General features: G+C 38.4%; 1 protein-coding gene across 2 annotated transcripts in view; it reads left to right on the top strand.

Annotated features, from left to right (window-relative positions):
• The window catches only part of SEC24D (SEC24 homolog D, COPII coat complex component), a 112,044-nt gene that overhangs the window by 38,478 nt on the left and 50,877 nt on the right, over positions 1-22,689 (top strand). For both annotated transcript variants that reach the window (XM_060012929.1, XM_060012930.1), the window contains exon 8: positions 5,651-5,778. In XM_060012929.1, the coding sequence (XP_059868912.1) occupies positions 5,651-5,778 (128 nt within the window). The remainder of the gene's footprint in view (positions 1-5,650; positions 5,779-22,689) is intronic.

Here is a 22,689-nt window from a genome sequence, read left to right as displayed (position 1 = left end):
AGCATCTTTTCATGTACCTTTTGGCTATCTGTAGGTCTTTGGAGAAATCTCCATTGAGATCTTCTGCCCATTTTTTTGATTGGTTGGTTGGTTGGTTTGTTTTTGATATTGAACTGCATGAGCTGTTTGTATATTTTGGAGATTAATCCCTTGTTGGTAACATCATTTGCAAATATATTTTCTCCCATTCTGTAGGTTGTCTTTTCATCTTGTTGATGGTTTCCTTTGCTGTGCAAAAGCTTTTAAGTTTAATTAGCTCCCATTTGTTTATTTTTGTTTTTATTTCCATTACTCTAAGAGACGGATTGAAAAAGATACTGCTGCAATTTGTCAAAGAGTGTTCTGCCTATGTTTCCCTCTAGGAGATTTATAGTATTCGGTCTTACATTTAGGTCTTTAACCCATTTTGAGTTTTTTTTTGTGTATGGTGTTAGAGAATGTTCTAATTTCATTCTTTTACATGTAGCTGTCCAGTTTTCCCAGCACCACTTATTGAAGAGACTGTCTTTTCTCCATTGTATATTCTTGCCCCCTTTGTCGTAGATTAATTGACCGTAGGTATGTGGGTTTATTTCTGGGCATTAGTAGACTTTTTAGGGTGTAGCCCAAGGATCTCAGACACACACAGAAATTCACAGATATAAATATAGAAACAGAAGGAGCCTTGGACTTCGTTTAGTGTGCTCTCTCACTTTACAGACCTGAGGGCACTAAGACCCAGAGAGGTTAAGTGATTCGCCCAGGGCCACACAAATGATTAGTGGCAAAGCCAGTGAAGAGAAACACCTACTTCAAGAATATTACTCCTTTGCCTTTGGCTGCAGGATCTAATTTAAGACTCAACTTGTCCTTTGTTTCTGTGCTTCTGCCCATCCTACAAGACCCTGTTCAAGCACTGCATCCTTTGTGTAATCACCTCTGATCCACGTGGCAGACTCATTGCCTCCCTTGGGCCACTTCATAATTGATTTGCTCTTCTGTGATACTTGCCAGCCATGTTGTAATTATCTGTTTTATTATTATTCTCTTCTACCAGACCTTGAAGCCAGAAGCTTCATTCTGTCCTGTCTCTAAGCTTCTAGCATGGGGATTGGCTTCATAAATATTTGTTGAATGAATAACTTATTGAATGTTTTTAGTCAGATTATCCCATAAGTTTCTTTATTAAGCATATTAGGAATTTGGCTCTTAATTACCAAGGTTGCTAAATTATCTACTATTACCTTACCTTTCACGCCCCACTTCTGTATACTGGCTTAAAAAACAAATTCTTCATTGCTTTTTAAAAATTTTATTCTTTGTGTGCATTGTCTTCTTGTAACAAGTTTGTTTAGTCACCTTCACGAGCTCATTCATATGCATATTTCACTGTAAAAGATAAGTGTTTTAAAGATAACAAATAATTTCAATATATTATTGGAAATGTTGAGTAGTGAAAATTGAGTACAATGAAAAAATATACTTTAAAGTATTCAAAAATTCTTATTTCCCACTATGTGTAACTTTGTGTGATGATGATAATGAGGAAGATTTTATCTAAGTTATATGAAATATACAATAATAAGGGTTCAAGCATATTTACATTTACTACCTAATATTGGATTGGCCAAAAAGTTCCTTTGGGTTTTTCTGTAACATCTTATAGAAAAACCCGAACGAACTTTTTGGCCAACCCAATATTTCTTCTTCTATTCCGGTTGCCAAAACTCTTGTTTTACCCTGTGTTAGTATTCACCTGGATTCTTACAGCAATGGACCCATCTACCTGTCTCTGATCTTTTTTCCTGCTCCCAGAAGCTATCCAGTACATTCTGAATAGACTAATTTTCTTCAGGTATTTATTTGATCATATTGCTAAAAAATGTCCCATCATTGCCCCTGGGCAAACAGGATTGGTCTTAACTCCTCATCCAGGATTCAAGACCTGGACCCAACTTATCTGGGATGTTGTAGAGAATTGTGATAGGTTCTAATACCAGTTTTGCCATTTACTAACCCTTTGATTAAGTTAAGTCCCTTAACCTCACAGTGTCTCAGTTTTCTCCTCTGTAAAATCGGGTCATAGGGTATCAACCTCATAGGCGACTGTGAGATGAAAGTGAATTTACATATAACAGTCTTAGAATAATGCCTAACCCACTGTCAATTATCATTATTATTGTTATCCTTTTTGTTAGTACCACATTTCTCCCTTTTCTCAGACCCTCGGCAGCAGAGCCCCCGAACTGGATTCAGCCTACAGTCATGTTAATTAATCATACAGAATAATTTGTTTCTATTTGAATTAGTTGCCATTATATAAAAATCAGAATATTTTATGTAAAGATCCATATTTCTAGCTGGTCCCCCCCAAAATGTAAAATGTGGCAATAATAGATTGAAGATGAAAAGAAACTCAGCTTTCTTAGGTCCAGCCTTCCCCTCTTTCTGGACCCACCTGTGCAGTGAAACATGGCCAGAGAAAGGCTCACAGCCACACTGCACGGTCTGTTTAAACTCAGGACCATGAACTTCCCAGCACATTGTCCTTCCCAAGTCCTTTCACTTTTCCACTCTCCTTAGTAACTGTTTCACAATCCCTTCTGAAACCGGTAACCTCCCATCCTTTCTTTGAGCTGCTCTTACTTCCTCCTTTCTGAGAAAAGTGCACAATCAGAAGAGAGTTCTCACCATCATATCAGCCCCCTGTTGTAATGTGTCATCAGGCTCTGCCTTCCTGATTTGGCCACAAATGTGCTCTGGTTGTAAGCCAGCCTCTCCTGCTGTGCGCTACTCAAGTGTGTTGCTACCATAAGTCTCCCTTCTTTATTCTTAGGTCATCAATATTTCCGCTTTTACACAAGTATTCCCATCTTTTAAAAAATCTTCTCCTATCTTAAAAAAATAAAAATGTTCTCTTGATCCACTTCTTTTACCAGCTACCCCTCTTTTCTTTGCTCCCCTCCACGATAAAACTTGAAAGGACTATTGCCAATTCCTCGCCTGCCTTTCTCTCTTAAACTCACTCTAGGCAGCCCCCCTACCGCACCCCCACTCCTCACTCCCCCATTCCACCAATTCTGTCTTCCGGGTCTCCACCACCCTCCACGTTGATAAATCCAGCGGTCATGTTGATCTGGAGGCACCGCCTGGCACAGATGCTCCTGCCTTTTCCTTGATGTACTTCCTTCACTTCACCTCCAGCACACCCAGACTCCCTTGTTTTTTCCCTTCTCAGTCCTTTAGCTGATTTCTCCTTTTCCTCTGGCTTCTTTATGTTAAGAGGACCAAGGGCTCAGTCCTCGGTCGTCTTCTCTTCTCTGGCCACCGTGATTCCCTGGGTGGCTTTAATCTAGTTTTGTGGTTTCAAATGCCATCTATATGCTAAGAACTCCCAAATGTGTGTCTCCAGCTCAGCTTTCAGCCCAACACCAAGACTCATGTATCTAAGTGTTTGCTCAGCATCACTGTTTGATTGCTTAATAGATTTCCCAAATGGACATGTCCAAACCCAGATTCCTGATCTCCACCCACACATCTGTTTAAAAAAAAAAACAAAAAAAAAAACCCGTTCCCTCCCTGCAGCCTTTCTCTTTTCTGTTGGTGGCAACTTCGTGCTTCTGATTCCTCAGGCCAGAAACTTTGGAGTCATCCCTAACCCTGTCCTTCTGTCATAGCCCCCATCTTCACACCTCATACATCATGCCCATCAACAAGTAAGCCACTGTACCTTCAAAATATGTCCAGAATCTGCTGCTATCAGGCTGGTTCCCACCGCCACCCTGTTTCTCACCTTGTTACTGCACAGCCTCCAAACTGGTCTTCCTGGTTCTCCTCCCTATTAGTCCATCCTGAAAACCACAGGTAGAGTCAACCTAAGTCCGATCACAGCACTTTTCTGCTCAAAGCTTGGCAGTGTCTCCCCATTTCATTCGGAGTACAAGCCAGAGGGTTGAAAAATGGTATCAAGCATCTAGCTAATCTGGCTTCTGTGACTTCTCTGAACTCCTCAACAGCTGCTGTGCCCCACTTACCCCACTGTCAGGCTCCTGACATTCCTCTACCAGGCCAGGCACGCCCTTGCGCCAGATACCTGCCAGATAAATCCCTTGCCACCTTGGAGTCTTTGCTCAAATGTTGCCTTGTGATGAAGACCAACTCTAACTATTTAACATAGCGGCCTGCTTCCCACTATGGCACCCCTTAACCAGAAATGCTTTCTTCGTAGCATTTATCATCTTCTAAGGGCCTATATAATTTACTCATTTATTGAGTTTAATACTTACTGTCTGTGTCCTCTGCAAGAACATAAGCTCTGCAAGGAAGCACCTAGTCTAAAACTTAGTAGACACTCAGTAAATATCTGATGTTCTTTTGCCAAAATACATTATAATTTAATTCAAAATTTATTTTAGATAAGTTATTCTGGTGATTTAAAAATATTCTTCATGTCATGGATAGAGTTTTAATTCTCATGTATGCCTTGAAAAAAATATTTGGTCAGGAAACCTAATGTGTTTTTTAAATAGATTAGGGTGTTTAAAAAATATTTCTATTATTTTATTTATTTATTTATTTTTTTTTGTGGTACGCGGGCCTCTCACTGTTGTGGCCTCTCCTGTTTTGGAGCACAGGCTCCGGACGCGCAGGCTCAGCGGCCATGGCTCACGGGCCCAGCCACTCCGCGGCACGTGGGATCTTCCCGGACTGGGGCACGAACCCGTGTCCCCTGCATCAGCAGGGGGACTCTCAACCACTGCGCCACCAGGGAAGCCCATATTTCTATTATCTAGAATTTTCATTTCTAAATTGAATTTCAAGTTTAGAAAAAAAAACTCATAGTCAAATGGAATCATATTTGACAAAGTATAACTTGCTGATGTGAAATGGCATACAAATACTTACCATTCCCATAGCAGATGTATTGATAGAAGAGGATGAAGAAGAAATTTTATTCTTATGTTTTGTACCTTTGCTTTATTTCTCCCATTGAATCTAAACACCTCTCAAGTCTCTGAGCGTCTATATTAATACCCGGCTTCTGAAAAATAATAATAAGTTTAAAATCTCTTTTATATTTTTGCAGTAGAATGCAGAGTGTTTTATTTTACAAGAAACTACAGTGTGCTTAGACTATGGATTGTAAAGTTAGACAATACTACCTTTTTTGTAGAAATCATGAAGAAGTTTTACAAAGAAGACAATGCATTGTCTAGAAGTACCTTTATTTTTTTAATAAATTTTATTTATTTATTTATTTTTGGCTGCGTTGGGTCTTCATTGCTGCACACGGGCTTTCTCTTGTTGCGGCAAGCGGGGGCTACTCTTCATTGCGTTGCGCATTTTTCATTGTGGTGGCGGCTTCTCTTGTCATGGAGCACAGGCTTCAGTAGTTGTGGCACACGGGCTCAGTAGTTGTGGCTCGCAGGCTCAGTAGTTGTGGCTCACAGGCTGTAGAGCTCAGGCTCAGTAGTTGTGGCACACAGGTGTAGTCACTCCGCAGCATGTGGGATCTTCCCAGACCAGGGCTTGAACCTGTGTCCCCTGCATTGGCATTCTTAACCACTGTGCCACCAGGGAAGTCCTAGAGGTACCTTTATAAATATTTAAATATTATAGGGCAGATTTTTTTTCTAAGCCGATTTTAAGTATGCATCCTTGAATATTTCAGGTAATGCAAGTCCTCGATACATCCGTTGCACAACATACTGTTTCCCATGCACGTCAGATATGGCCAAGCAAGCTCAGATTCCATTAGCTGCCATCATCAAACCCTTTGCCACGATTCCCTCAAACGAGGTAAGTGATAAAAAAAAAATTCAGTAATTTATCAATTCCAGAATTTTTCTTTCATCATTATTTCTCTGTGCATTATTCTGTATTGTAAACAGAAAGCTGGAGTATATATAATGTGGAAAACATGTAGTCATTCACTTCATTAAGGAAACAAAAATCTGACAAACTATGTTTTTTGGCATCCTGTATTCCAAACACTGATGGGCTAGGTCACTTTTTGGCTTAGTGTAACAATGCACATATATGGGAAATATGGACTATCACACAGTGACAAATACCCAAACCTCTTGTGAGGCCCTTATGCCCTAGTTCAGGGCCCCAATATCTAGGTGCTCAGGTAAAGGAAGATAATAGAGCCTAAGGTGCTTGGTCTTACTACTACATCTGCTTTAATAATCACTGGGCCAAGATGCTCATAAACTCCTATTTAAAGTCAGCATGATTAGAAAGCACGAGGTAGATAAATCTGTATCTTTCAACTGGGGAAGCTGTGCCCAATTTATAGTTAATGGGGAAAAAAGACAAGAAGTGGTGTACATTTAAGATTTCTGATATTAGGATGCTGTTAGTGGATATTATGATCAGGGCATCTACTCTATGCAGCTGCCATTCCTCCTTTTGATGCCCCTGAGTGGTGGATACCCACATGCACACGGAGACAGACACAAGGTACTATAGCAGAGCTGGTCAGATGGGAGGTGAAGAAAAGCCTTACTTCTGGCTGGAATTTCTTTACAGTGGTCCAGTAAGCTAGGCTGAACTGAATTCTTGATTCCTTTCGCTCACTAAAAGGCCGAAGCCTCAGATTCTCTTCCCAATTTAAACCTCAGCTTGGCTTTAGTGATCCTTTGAGGTTGCTGATCTAACACACACCTAGAAGCACCTGAGCAAGAGGTAGAGCATCTCTAAGAATAGATTTGTACCCTTTCTTGGGCCAGTCACGCCAGCTGGGATGGGGGGTAAAGTGGCCTGGGATGGGGAGGGGGCCTGCTTTGTGTCCCCTCAGGGAGGGAAGAAAGAGTAGAGAGACAGTGTCCACATGGGCAGTGGCCTTTGAGATGTCCACTTACTCGTTTTATGAGTGTAGCAGAATGCTGCCATCTCTTCTTTTTGAGAGTATAGTGAACTGGGTTAGAGCTGGGCATAGAAGACAGACTGGGCTATTCCTAAAATCCAGTCTTACATGCAGTGTGGTCTCATAGTTGTAAATCAAGAAGTACATTCAGTATTTACTTATTTTAGACATGGTGTCTTCTATGATGGTCCCAGAAATTTAATGTAATGCTCATAAACTTCTCTTTAAAATCTCTATACTTAATAAAGTGGACCAATATATAATGACAAAGAGATCCATGCTAAATAAGATATATGTGTTTTGAATACTAGCTAGCTATTTTAACCAGATATTTTTCGACATTTTATTATGAAAATGTTTGAACATACAGAAAATTTAAAAGAATTTTACAGTGAACGCCTATATACCTGCCACCTAGATTCTATCATTAACATTTAACTACACTTGTTTTATCACACATTGACCCATCTGTTCATCAATCCATCTTTTTTATGCATTTCAAAATGAATTGCAGTTATAAGTATACTTCCCCATAAATACTGCAGCATGCATATCATTAGCCAGGGTTTAATATTTGGTTATATATTATTTTTCCTTTTGCGACAAAATTCATTTACAATAAAATGCACATATCTTAAACATTTTACTGAGTTTTGACAAATGCGTACACCTGTGTAATCCAAACCCCTGTCAAGATGTGGCACATCACTATCACCCTAGAAAGTTATCTCATGCCCCTTCCTCAGTCAGCCTCCCAGCCCTTCTCACAACCTCCCTTCTCTGACAACCATTGTTCTGATTTTTTTTTTCCCACCGTAGATTTGTTTTGCCTGTTCTAGGTCTTCACATAAATAGACTTACAGAGTCCAAATTCTTTTGTGTAAGTTTCTCTCACCCAGCATCATGTTTTAAGGAGCCATCACGTTGTTGCCAGTTTCAGTGGTTTGTTCCTTTTTTATTGCTGAACAGTATTTCATTGTGTGGATATACCAGTTTGCTTATCTACTCCTTTACTTATCTACTCCTTTACTGATGGGCTATTTCTACTTTTTGGCTTTTGTGAATAAAGCAGCTTCTATAAATATTCTAGTACAAGTCTTCCCGTGGATATGTATTCATTTCTCCTGGATTAATACCTGTGAGTAGATTGCTGGCTAATGGGGTACATGTTTATTTAGTTTTATAAGAAGCTGCCAGATCATCTTCCAAAGTGGTTATATGATTTTACAGTCCTTTCAACATGGTATCTGGGTTCCAGTTGCTTTACATCCTCTCCAACCTTTGGTATTCTCTTTTTAATTTTGGCAGTTCTGATGGCTGTGTAGTAGTATCCATGAGAGATTTTTTTTTTTAATCTTGATCCTTTGAACAAAATTTAAAGTACTAGTGAATAGTATCACACCCACGTACATACCACCATCATTAACAAATATTAATATTTTGTCGTATTTGCTTAAGATCATTTTCTGAGAATTAAAACTTCATAGCTACGTAGGATGTCTCCTCTAATCAGGCCATTCTTCTCTTCCCCCCCACTCCAGACACAAACACTAATGAATTTGATGTGTAATCCTTCCTACATGAGGATTTTATATATTGACTTCATATGCATGTATCCATAACAATATGTAGTATTTTTTGCTCTTTAATGAATCAGTTACTTTTAAATAAGTAAAATATAAACATTCAAAAGATGAAAAGGGTATACAATGAAAAAGGTCCATTCCTGGGCTTCCCTGGTGGCGCAGTGGTTGGGAGTCCACCTGCCGATGCAGGGGACACAGGTTCGTGCCCCGGTCTGGGAAGATCCCACATGCCGCGGAGCGGCTGGGCCCGTGAGCCACAGCCGCTGAGCCTGCGCGTCCGGAGCCTGTGCTCTGCAGCGGGAGAGCTCTGAGGGCCTCTGAGAGGCCCGCGTACCGCAAAAAAAAAAAAAAAAATGGTCCATTCCTACCCCTCTACTCCACTCCCCACCCTTACAGACAGTTTTTACCCATTCTTTGTGATTCCTCCTAGAAATAAATATGCATATACCAGCATATCAATATCCATCCTTAAAAAAAAATAAATATATAAATGATAGTATAGCACACACACTGTTCGGCCCTGTTCTTTTTTCAGTTAATAGGACTGGCACTTCATTCATGTTGCTACCTACAGAGCGGCCTCATCCTTTGCAACAGCTGTGTAGTATGATATATTAGTAAGACAAACACTGTTGTAACTGTAGGTGTCAATTTTAATTTACCTACAGATTTCAGAAACGTGAAAATTTAAGAACATGAATCCTAAAATTGAAGGAAATATGTTAACATAATGTACATGGGTTTGCAGCAGATGTGCACGCTGTCTTACTCATTCCCATACTGTCTGAATCTTTCTACAGTGATCTTCTGTTATTTTCATAATCAGGAGAAGATGACAGTTCTACCCTGAAAGAAATCTAGGCAGCAACTTTATTGTTTTATGGGATGTATGCTCCCCAGCAGGGTTAGCTTGAGTGCATCTTGTTCATGGCAATGAGTTTGCAGTTTTCACTACATGCTAGCAAAAAACCTCTCCTCCCTGCCCCCTCCCCACTAGACAGCTGACCTGGGTCATGCATGCAAGGAACAGAACAAAATTCAACGTTCTCCAGACCCCAAACCAGAATGTGTAACCACCCTCTTGTTATCACCATTTCATATTAGCAACGAAATTATTCAGTAACGTTTCCTGAAAATGAAACCTTGTATTTAGTTTTTTGGTTGAAAAAAGGTTTCAAACATTAGTCCAAACCTCCCGCTAAATGTATATACACATTCCATACACACACTGAATGTGTGTGCTTTCTATTTTCTGAAGTTGTTTGATCTAACCAAATAGCACCTTCTCACCAGCATAAGGTTTTCCCTTAGTGAAACTTATGCTGTATTTTAGTTTCTGTGCTTTCCAAAGTAATAAGTAGATGAGTTTAGAGTGATGGCTTATTTTCAGAATCTGACTTAGGGTGAAACTCTGCTTAAGCAAATAACACACTCTAGTCTTTTCATGTTGCTATAGACCCTGTGTGCTGACCAGGTAAACGTATTTTCTCTATTCAGGCTCTCTCTACAGAAGCCTTTCCTTTTTTCTTAGACCTTCAAGAACAGGATTACTCAAAGATATATTTATGTATTATACATATGAATATTTATATATAATTAATTTATATATATTATATATATAATTGAGGTAAAATCAATGAACAAAATTGTAAGCTATTTAATGGATATACTGTATTTGAGAAGGATTGCTATTTCTTATATAGCAGTGTGTCCTGGGTTGAATGAAGACATTCTCTATTTTAAAGAATACTTTAACTTTTATTTGTTGGAATAGACTTAAAGGTGAAAAAAAAAGAAATGTAAAAGGGATGCTAAAACACCAGGAAGAAGTTCCTAAATGTTGTGCCCTCAAGAAAGTTGTCTCCCTCTTTGGGCGTTTAACTGGACCTGAACGTGGAGAGCCGCTAGCATTAGGGAACCATCACTGCTCCTCTCTGCCACTGCCTGGATGAAAGTCTAGGTCACCAAGCATCTGGGCCTTCTTGGCAGCTTCCCCTCTTGTGGTTTCCATGACACCTTTTCTGGTATATTTTTTCCTGCTTCACAAGCAGGGAACATTTGAGTTCCCTTTGTTGTCTTCCTGACATCTAATATTGGGGTTCATTAAGGCTTGGGCTTGGGGTCTCCTCTTTTCTCTTGCATACTCCCTGTCCCCCCAAGGACTTAGGTATCATCTATAACAGCTACTAGAGTAGCTAGAGAGAATAATAGTAGTCAAAACTTATAGAGTACTCATTGAGCACGATTATAAGTTTTTAAATGTATGTTTATTTATTTCATCCTCACATAAACCTATTTATTGTTCCATTTTAGATATAAGGAAACAGGCACAGAGTTAGATAACTCATTAAGGCCAATGGCTGCTAAGTAACAGAGCTAGGATTCCAAGCCAGGCAGTCAGAACCCGAGTCCCTAACTCTAAATCACTATGCTGTTGCTCCCTTATTCATTCATCCCTATACCTGTAACCCCACAGTCACATATCCAAATGCCTTTCTGAAATCTCTCCTTGGGTAACTTATAGACCCCTCAAACTTAACATGCTCAAAAGTGAATTTCTGATCTCTACACCCTAAGCCTGTTCATACTTCCACATATACATAAATGGCATTATCATTTATTTAATTGTTCAAGCCCAAAGCTAAACAATTAGCGCTAATAATAGAAAATAAGGGGCATGCTGATTTTTGATATTTATAACCTATAATCAGGGAAATAAGTTTTAAAGTATGTTTCTTGAAGGTAAATGAATTACATGAATACTGCTATTCTCCCTGTGAGTAGCATTTTAATTTATTTTCCTCTAGAATAAATGGCTTGCTTATTTTTAGGTATAGTAAAACTTTCCTACAAGGAAAATCCAGATAAGGATTTTATTCCTTATCTGACTAATATTACCATCAATACTGCAATTTAAAAAAAGATATCCTGATATGGCATTGATCAAAAGGATTTATTTAGTACAGTTTTGTGTGTGTTTTTTTTTTTTAAGTCCTGTTGTTTGACAGAACCATTAAAGCATGTCATGGTGTTAGCAACGGACTATAAAAATAAACCTAGCCCGGGCAGTTACCATCTCAGAATGTTCCTTGTGAGCGTTTGCTTTGGAGATGTATGCTATTTCCAAGGGCATATCTGTGTCATCTTTGTTTAATATTTCATATTCCTTACCATAAATTTTAACTTTTTTTGGTATGTGTTTTATATGAAACCCATTGCCATATTTAATATACTTAACTATGAGGTATTTATTCAGCAAAAGTAATCAGTTATCTTGTAAGCTCTTTTGCTTAGTAACCTGTGATTTTATTTTTGATGCCATATTTTAAGACTGAGGTAGAAATGGTATAGATTTCCAGCACAAAGGATTGCAGATTATACTTAATTTTGCATTTTCTTCAAAATAGGAAATCTTTAGATTTTGGGCAAGTACATACGTCATCTAATTATACATGAAATTAAATAATTTCACCTATAAACCAGATGGCAGAAGCTTTTACTCCATCTGTGAATAGATTCAGGAATATCTGTGTATTTTTTTTAGACTATAAACGGATATAACAGTCAAAGTAATTTCCTTCCTTATTGAATTAACTTAATCAGATAAATTTTTATCCAAGACTTTAAACTTCACTTGATTTATAATCCCCTACTTACTTTATAGGAACTGAGCTGGACTTTAGGAACATGGGGAAAAACAAGACCAGTTATTCTTGTCTAGAACGTATAGAAAATCTGCTGGGACAGAGCTAATTTTTGTACAGTGTGAAAAAGGCTGTAATGGAAATAATCTCATTCTTTTGAGTTTAGGTTCAGGGAAATTTTACATTAGTTATGACTTAATGAATAAAGAAGTTTGTACTGTTATTAAATACTGTTTAAATTATTTTTCTTTATGATTATTCATATTCTGATAGATTCGGTAGGTATGAAGAAGATGCCATTGGAAAGAAAAAGGGTTGGATGTCAATGAACTGACAAATGAGGTTAACAAAAAGGGAAAAGACTGTTAGAGAATAAACTAAACACCAACACATTACGTCCACATCCATCACCTGCAGAGAGCGTTGCTTGGTCATACACTTGACCTAGCCAGTCTTGCTGGCATGAGTTGGCAGAGTTTAGGCAGAGTTTCCACTGCTGTTTAATGCATCAAAGGAAAAAAATTCTGCCTCACTGTAGTATTTTGTTTGTGTGTCAACAACTTTTTTAAAGGAAGATAGCTTGTGGAATGGGTGTTATCCGAGTTTTATAGGTATAGAAGTTCTACAGGTTCTGGGGCAATGAAAGTCACACAGCTAATAAGTAATGCTGCCGGAGCTCGAGTTTCCAAATTCCGAGTTCTTTCAGCAGCATCTGCCTTGTCGAGGTTTTATTTGGTTAAACACATAAAATAGCATTCCTTTCTCTTGCTGGCAGTTGTTTTAGCAATGGGCCTCCTGTTTCTGCAAGCTTGTGAGTTATCTTGACATGTCCATCTTAGACCTCTTTTCTTGAAGTCTTTTGACTTCAAGCTGCTGCTTAGTACTCCCTGAAGGCAAAGACCATCCAGAATCTGGCAGTGGGCTGGGCATACAGTAGAGGTTCTAGGTGAGTAAATGCATTCTTCTGAGGATTGGGTAGACATGACATTTAAAAGACAAAGACAAATCAAACTACAAAACAGTGGTTGATTTCTAGGTATTTTAGGCTTCTGACAGACTCTGTGGATAAAGAAAAAAATCATTTGAGAGATCATAGATATATTCTATCACATTAATGAGAGAGGTTATATTTCATTATAGAGCAGAACAGCTAAACAAGTAGGAAGAATTTTTGACCATATAAAGATATTTCAGAAACCAATAAAAATTGACTACTTTCTCCAAAGCACCATAGATAGTAATCAATAGGTGGAACACCTGTTGGATCAGGAGCCAGGAAATGACTGTAGGTCTCCGCTGTGCCTTGTATTGTGACCTTGGGCGCCATTCCCAAGAGGCAGAAGCCTGGCTCAGATGTTCTATAAATCTAGAAGGCTGCTAGTGTCTGCTTTACTTTTCCACTCTTTACTGGACTTTCAGCGTGGATTACCATGTATTTGTCACACATCCTATGTGTTATTAGAAATATATGTGAGTATGTTGTACAACCCAACCCAAAGGGGTTTCATTTATATTATGCTTTTACTATAAGAAATCTGTAGTATATTATTCACTTTAAAAAGCACATGAAGATTGTGAGACTATGCATTTTTTATATATAGCCCCAATTTAGCTAGCTTTAGTGATAAATATGCTCTGAAATGAAACTGATTACTGCATAATATTGCGTCCTTTGAAGAACTTAAAGAAGACTTATATCTTAAATTATTTTAAAATGAAAGCTTCAAAAACCTGAATCTATTTTTTAATATGTGCATTGTAGTCTTAAATTGTTTGCTTTAATGCAATATTTTAAAAGTATTAATATAAAAACTTGGAAAAATAAAATCTATGTACTCGTGTAGAAATAGAATTACGAATATAACACTTAAAATACTTAACGTATAGGGCTTCCCTGGTGGCGCAGTGGTTGAGAGTCCGCCTGCCGATGCAGGGGACACGGGTTTGTGCCCCAGTCCGGGAAGATCCCACATGCCGCGGAGCGGCTGGGCCTGTGAGCCATGGCCGCTGAGCCTGCGCGTCCGGAGCCTGTGCTCCGCAGCGGGAGAGGCCACAACAGTGAGAGGCCCACGTACCGCAAAAAAAAAGAAAAAAAAAAAAAAAAAGTATAAAGTTACTTTAGAAACTAAATCTTATCCCTTAAGGATTTTGGCCACTGTTTGTATAGTGCTATGAAAAAGTACTATGAAAAAGCTAGGCAGCTGAAGAACAGAATGTAATCCCTTTTTAGAATGGTGTTACAGCAGACATACGGGGAGAGTCACATTTGTCAGGTCAAAGGTTGTTAGAATTCTATTTTAAGTTACAATTTAGAAGTTTAAATATACCAAGCTTATGTTTTCAATCACAGAATTATTCATGTAACTCTTTAGTTTTATTTTTTTTAATTAAATGGAGAGTAACATCAGGAGAAACAAGAATGAAAAAGAAAGCATTCTTCCTTGGTTTAACTTTCAGTGAATCCAGGTGTGGGTTTTATGACCTTCACTGCCTGGCAATTGAGTATACAGCATCCATCACATAGGAGCCGAGAAGACCAGGCTCCCTGGATGTAGAATGCTGGGCATCTGTGAGGAGCCACCACAGGAGAGGAAGTATCTTAGAGCCTCTCACTATCATTTTCATCAATTCTAAGGCCCACATTTTCTCACATTTTCTTCACATTTCAACATTTCTAAAAGAGAAATATATCTTCCTAACAGTGACTTCTTAGCATTGTGTCATGTTGAGTTGGAAGTTTGATGAGATTTTAGAATCGGTGAAGTACACTGTTTCTACACTGCTTCGTTATTACTAACTTCAGTCACATTTTATGGATATTTAGGTAATACAAGAACTTAACATTTCTGCAGTTGATGTGTCTCCTCAGTGCTCAAGTATACGAAAGTCAAAATTTTAAAGGTTTTTATTTGAAAGTTTCCTAAGCAACAAGTTCTCACTGAATAAAAGGCTAAAAAAAATTAATAAAGTCATATTTTTAAGGGTGGAAGGAAGAGAAAGCCCTATGCAAACTGTAATTTGAAATTGTTTCATGAAGTGTTTGAAAATAGCACCCAAGTTTGTCTGATGCATAAGTGATTTGGGGACCAGTTCTTTGTCAGGAATTGAACATCGTGTGGGTAAGGTGGCACAGGCAGGAATTTGAGCGTCAATTGAAATTGGGTGCACAAATTGCCTACCACTTCTAGCAGTATGACCTTGAAAATTTTTACTTAACTTTTTTGAACCTCATTTGTCTCATAAAATTATAGCACCACTTAACTCTTGTTGTTTAAAAATAAAATAAACTGGTATGAGAAATGATATCTTTGTCATTAGTTATGATTATTTTCTGTACCATATAAATTCCTGTTAGGAAAATTTAATTTGATCCAACAATCATTGACTTGGGGTTTCTACTATGTGCAAGGAAGAGAAGTATGAAAACTACAGTAATTTAAATTTACCAGAAGTGTATACATCTAAGAGAGATATTATCATACCCCTTCAGTGATTCTAGCTACATATCTTACATAAGAAGAAGGAGGAAACTGATGTGGATGCCACAGTTTATATTCATATAAAAGGGAAAGAGCTACTCATTTACGTTTTTTAAAAAATGTTGCATGGTCTCTGTCATTTGACATTACATCACTATTTTCTATTTTTACTATTCAAATGATAAACACCCACCGTTATATAAACATTTCTATAGCTTTTGTTTTTTCATAAGGTGCTTCATGGACATTTGCTGGAATAATTTTCTCTCCATCTCCCACACACTGTCCTGTCCTTTTAGCCTAGTTAATTACTATTCACTTTTTAGATTTCAGTTCAAGGTCACCTCCTCCGGATAGCTTTCCAGGATACCCCGCATTATACTCCCTGGAGCTCTCCTAATACTATGTATCACCGTTTGCAATTTTGTATTTGTGTATTTGATTCCTGTCTTTCTCCCACTAGGTTCTATGAGGGTAAGGACCACCTGTAATTTTTCCTCACTATTTTATTCCCAAGACCTAAAACAGTTCCTGGAAAACCTTTGTGTTAAATCAATATTTAACATGATAGTTTCATTCCACACAATATCATTTGTATTTGGAAGTAAATTAGACTTTTGAGGCCAAGTAATTTGATGAGATTTTCACATAGAGATCTATGCTGAAACACTTACTGAGCATGTACTTTATGTAAAAATGCTGCATTTGCTACTGAACAAGTTCCAAGGTAATTTAAAAAGGAACCGACAGGGCTTCCCTGGTGGCGCAGTGGTTGAGAGTCTGCCTGCCGATGCAGGGGACGTGGGTTCGTGCCCCGGTCCAGGAGGATCCCACATGCCGCGGAGCGGCTGGGCCCGTGAGCCATGGCTCTGAGCCTGCGCCTCCGGAGCCTGTGCTCCGCAACGGGAGAGGCCACAACAGTGAGAGGCCCGCGTACCGCAAAAAAAAAAGAAAGGAACTGACAATCCAGGAGCCAAGTTGTGCTGACTAGGATAATAGTTGCTTAAAGAATTTCCTGGACAGTAAAATTCTTCATACGTTTAGCTTAGGTTTCACTTTATTCTCCCTCCCAGTATTTGTTTCTTTCCATATCATCTCACTATAAAGTGAAGATGTACTCTGTGTGTGTGTGTGTATTTATGAGAGAGGGGGGAGGATATATGGACATGTTTAAAAAAAAGGATTAAAATCTTTAAAATGTTATTATTTGGGAAAATAAGAGCATCTTTGACTTTCTTGAACAATATATCTGCAAAATACAGGTAAAACAGGAGAGCCATAATGTTGAACTCTAGTGTATGTAGATATCATGGAACTCATCCACCACAAAGTTCACTCTTTTTAAAAAAATAATTAATTAATTTTTGGCTGTGTTGGGCCTTCGTTGCTGCGCGTGGGCTTTCTCTAGTTGCAGCGAACGGGGGCTACTCTTCGCTGAAGTGCATGGGCTTCTCACTGCAGTGGCTTCTCTTGTTGCGGAGCACAGGCTCTAGGCGTGCGGGCTTCAGTAGTTGCAGCACGTGGGCTCAGTAGTTGTGGCTCGTGGGTTCTAGGGTGCAGGCTCAGTAGTTGTGGCGCATGGGCTTAGTTGCTCCGCGGCATGTGGGATCTTCCCGGACCAGGGCTCAAACCCGTGTCCCCTGCATTGGCAGGCAGATTCTTAACCACTGCGCCACCAGGGAAGTCCCAAGTTCACTCTTCTTAATCCAGAACTGAACTACCAAGGTAAATTGATGTATATCATAGTCTTTAACATGAGCATGAGATTTAAGTTTCTTTTTGTTTACTATATTCCATACTCTCTTCTCCTCCACAGTTTAAAAAGTTTTGAAAAACTCTTTTATATAAGTACTTCAAATATCAGTTTTGTCTGCATTTCTCCTTTTCCTGTAGAAAAAGGATAGAAAATTTATTAGCTCATATTTATCAATTTTTATTATTTATTTGATAAATTAAAAAGTCATCTTTCCTCTCCTTCCAGCTCATTATTGATATATAATAAATATATAAATGTGTTTATTTCTCTAGATGCTTTCAAATTGGTCACACACATTTTTTAAATTAAAAATTTCTTCTCAACTTTTTTTAAAACCCTGTTTTCAAGTCTTACCTCCCAATGTCTTTGGTCTATTTGCCCAGATCAAATTAACTCACAAAAGATGATTTGCTGCATTACTTGGAAGTGGCCTGGCCAGTGCATGGGGCTGTCCACCAGGGATGGTGACCTTGATAGCACATCGGACTGCATGAATCTTAGAGTCCTGTGTTTTTTTCCCACTCTAAAAGCAATTCATATAAAAAGCTTGGATAAATGTGTAGCTTCTGTAGGTGTCAACTCTGAAAAGGGAAATAGTAATTTGACTTTTCTGATACACTTATTTACAGAATCAGTTTTATAGTCACATGAATTTTTAGGAAGTTTTCAATTGTTTTGTACAACATAATCTGGACAATAATACATTGTTTTGTGATATGATGAGCAGTGTCCATTTTTATGAAGGATTACTAATTTACTTTATTTCAACAAGATTTTTTTTTCTTTTTTTATTGAAGTATAGTTGATTTACAACGTAGTGTTAATTTGAGGTGTACAGCAAAGTGATTCAGTTATACATACACACATATATACATATATATATATTTTTTCAGATTCCTTTCCCTTACAGGTTATTACAAAATATTGAGTATAGTTCCTTGTGCTAAACAGTAGGTCCTTATTGGTTATCTGTTTTATATATAGTAGTGTATGTATGTTAGTCCCAAACTCCTAATTTATCCCTCCCCCCCCTTTTCCCCTTGGTAAACATGTTTCTTTTCTATGTCTATGGCTCTATTTCTGTTTTGTATATAAGTTCATCGTGTCATTTTCCCCCTAGATTTCACATATAAGGGGTATCGTATGATATTTGTCTTTCTGTGTCTGGCTTACTTCACTTAATATGACAGTCCATGAAATAGTGGAGAAGGATAGAAAATTTATTAGCTCATATTTATAATGCAAATGGCATTATTTCATTCTTTTTTATGGCTGAGTAATATTCCATTGTATAAATATACCACATCTTCTTTATCCATTCATCTGTTGGTGGACATTTAGGTTGCTTCCATGTCTTGGCTATTGTAAATAGTGCTGCTGTGAACATTGGAGTGCAAGTATTTTTTCGAATTAGAGTTTTGTCCAGATATGTGCCCAGGATTGGGAATGCAAGATCATACAGTAGCCCTATTTTTAGTTTTTTAAGGAAGCTCCATACTGTTCTCCATAGTCGCTGTACCAACTTGAATTCCCACCAACAGTGTAGGAGGGTTCCCTTCTCTCCACACCCTCTCCAGCATTTATAATGTGTAGATTTCTTGATGATGGCCATTCTGACTGGTGTGAGATGATATTACATTGTAGTTTTGATTTACGTTTCTCTAATAATTAGTGATGTTGAGCATCTTTTCATGTGCCTTTTGGCCATCTGTGTGTCTTCTTTGGAGAAATCTCTATTTAGATCTTCTGCCCATTTTTTGATTGGGTTGTTTGGGTTTTTTGATATTGAGCTGTATGAGCTGTTTATATATTTCGGAGATTAATCCCTTGTCGGTCATATCATTTGCAAATGTTTTCTCCCATCCTGCATGTTGTCTTTTTGTTTTCTTTATGGTTTCCTTTGCTGTGCAAAAGCTTTTACGTTTAATTAGGTCCCATTTGTTTATTTTTGTTTTTATTTCCATTACTCTAGGAGACGGATCCAAAAAGATACTGCTGCGATTTATGTCAAAGAGTGTTCTGCCTGTGTTTTCCTCTAGGAGTTTTATAGTATCAGGTTTTACATTTAAGTTTCTCATCCATTTTTAGTTTATTTTTGTATATGGTGTTAGAGAATGTTCTAATTTCATTCTTCTCCCTGTATCTGTCCAGTTTTCTCAGCACCACTTATTGAAGAGACTGTCTTTTCTCCATTGTATATTCTTGCCTCCTTTGTCGTAGATCAATTGACCGTAGGTGCGTGGGTTTATTTCTTTCTATGCTATTCAACAGGTATTGAATTCAACAAACATTTACTCTTTACCCAGTATGTGCCAGGTACTCTTCTTGGTCCTGGGATATGTCAGTGAACAAAACAGACAAAGACCTCTGCCCTCATCGAGCTCACATTTTAACAGAAAGAGGCAAGACAATGAACCTGATAATAAGAAAATTATTGAACAAATGGAGGAGGGAAAAAGTAGAGCGGATTGTGGGATGAGAACTGCCCGTGGGAGGGGGTAGAGTGCAGGTTTCTGATTGAATAGGTTAGACAGGTATGCTTGATTGAGAGGGTGTCATTTAAACAGTAGACTTGACTCATGCATAGGGGGGAACATTTTGAAGGTGTTTTCATGGCCATAAAGAAGTGAGATAAATGGAGGGAAGATGTTGTCTGACTTGTAATTCTGTCAGAGAGACAAAGGAAGTTTGCCTCTAGGCTTATTATTTTTAACGCTTTCATCTTTAAAGTGGAGTATTTTACAACTTTCCTTTGAGGAACAAAAAACTGCCAATCATTTTGTTATGGAAGAAACAAACTTGATTCATAGAGTTTTTAAGTCTACAATATATTTTCATCATCTGCGGAACATTGTGCGTTCTTATAGCAGTTGAAGCAATTAAACATGGCTTCTGCAAGTGGTCTATAATTAGACAACAAAATGTAATTCTTCCTTAGGGACCAAAGATAAACTGTAATAGGTCAAAGTTTAAAAGAAATGTGGGAAAATGTCTCTCAGCTATAGAATTCCTGAATATCATAGCTCCTTGAGAGGGAATGTCTTACTCAAATTGCCAACATGTGTTCCAGGAAGAAAAATGAGGCTGATCTTTGCAAATATACCCATAACTTGAAAGACTGCATCAGCATAACCCAATCCAAACAGAGCAGTTTTTGGTTAAGAATCATTTCTCACGGTTTATAATTTAGTCATGAACTATGACTTCCATTCAGGAAAACTGATATTATTGCTCTCCGAACTGCACTGGTATTTATTTTCACTTTCGAAACTCTGGATGCCCCATCACGAGGAGCAGCCCTTTCATAGACTTCAGCATATAGTCCAATTTGACCTTCCCACTAAAAAGTCCCCCTGGCATTAGAGGGCCTGGGGAGAAAGGTCACAGCTGTGTTTGCTTTAAGATGCTATCGGCCATTGCAAGAGAAGAGTCTCCCGGTGTAGTTATTTGTTGGGATGAACTTATTTAACATATTAAGGTTTTTCACACCCACACCTAATCTTCTGTGATAAAAACTGGCAAATATCTTCATGTCCAAACGTGACTTCTGTATTTTCCTTCTTCCTTCATTTTTTTTTTGTTTTCATTCAGACTTCAGTTTTTCCTTTTCCCCTCCCTTCCTCCCTCCTTTTCTTATCATGTATTCAGTAAATATTTATTGAGCATATACTCTGAAATACAGGCCCTGGGGATCAGTGGTGAACCTGAGGTTTACCTAGGCTGTTGAGGAATGAATTTTTTTATAGTTAGAAATTTACCTTAAAAATTAGATCTAATATTCAAACATCTTTTGAGTTTATGTTTAAAAGAGTTTTTAGGAATTGAATAAAATACAGGGGATGATGAAACAAACAGAAATTCTAAAGATTCCCTCATGGTAATTGTAAAACATATGATAGAATTTACTAATTGATAGGCAGGTTTCAAAACCTATACCAACCATTCTTCCAAAGACATGATTTTTGTTTTGTGCACGGTGAAATCTCTTAACTATGTTCTGTCAGAATTGTTACTGTGCAGCAACAACTGATTTGAGATGGGAGAGAGAGAGAGAAACCTGGTCAGTGAGGACATACTACTCTACCTGGCTTTGACAACTCTCCATAAAATCACTCCATCCTTCCTCTTTATCTTCCTTCTTAGCTGGACTAGGCTACTTGCATGCTACTCACCAACAGACGCCAAGCTCAGGCTTTTCTTCCCGAGTTGTGCTGTTCTCACTCTTCCCTCTCTGTCAGTCAGTGGAAGTGTATCTCTGAGTAACTACCCACCTTGAAAGAATGCTTTATTGACCACTCCCCCGTGCCCAGCCCCGCCCCCCATCACCACAAGTGATTTCTTCTTTTGTCTGTGCCTTTTGCTTAGCACCTATCATGAACTGCCCCTGAGTCATGGTGGTATATTTGTGGGTAACTGGTGGATATTCTGTTCATTCATTCAAAAACTATCACTGCCCACCCTCTCAGGTATTGTGCCACAGGAGACACGCGATAAAACAAATGGTAGACATGTGAGGCATGGGTCTGAGAATTTAGCAGTGATGCTGAAAAGTAAAGCATCGTGATGAGTGCTGTTGGGCGCAAGGTCCTATGGTAACACACAGCTGAAATGCCTAAGCCAGCCCTGAGGGGCCAGATTGAGACTTGGTCCCAGTTTAGACAAGGTCACTGACAACAAGTCAGGAGGAGGGAGGGATACCCCTTCTGTTGTAACAGGAGGGAGAAAGGAAGACCTTAGGTAGGTGCTGGTAAATCCGTGGGGAAAAGTCAAGGGAGTTCCTCTCTGAGGTTTTTTGTTTTTCCTTAAGAGCAATGCGGCAAAGTTACCTGTTGAGGGCGGTGGGAGGAAAGCTTATTCGAAGGATAAAATGGAGTTTAAAAGATATAAAATAGCTCCTGTAGAGAAAGAGAGAGAAATGGCAGGAGACACTTCATGGATACCAGGGACCACCAAGGGCTTGGTTCAAGTCACAGACCGTGTGTGATGGCAGCTTTCTCTGAAATTATGTGCTTTTTCTACAGAAGCGAGCTGCAAGCTGTTTCTGAATGTTTCACACAGAAAATGCATGGGGATTCAAGCTATAGCTCTGCAGTTTATTGGACAAGTCACTGCCCCTCACATGTCCATTCCCTTCTGAACAGCATGGATGACAATTCCCACTGCCAGGGTTGTTAGCATCTCAACGTCACGATTAGAGTTTATATACATGAAAGCATTTAAAACTATTGAATATAAATCATACAGATGACAGTTATGATCTTTCATATATTATAAATTTGAATCAGTAACGTTTTCCAGGATTTTTCAATGCTGGATAGACCAAAACAAAAAATAAACCCCCCCCCCAAACCAAAAAAGACCAATTTCCAAATAA

The sequence above is a fragment of the Delphinus delphis genome, chromosome 5 (genome assembly GCF_949987515.2).
Source record: "Delphinus delphis chromosome 5, mDelDel1.2, whole genome shotgun sequence".
Lineage (NCBI taxonomy): Eukaryota > Metazoa > Chordata > Mammalia > Artiodactyla > Delphinidae > Delphinus > Delphinus delphis.
The sequence above is the reverse complement of the archived record's forward strand: the minus strand, read 5'-3'. Positions and strand labels throughout refer to the sequence as shown.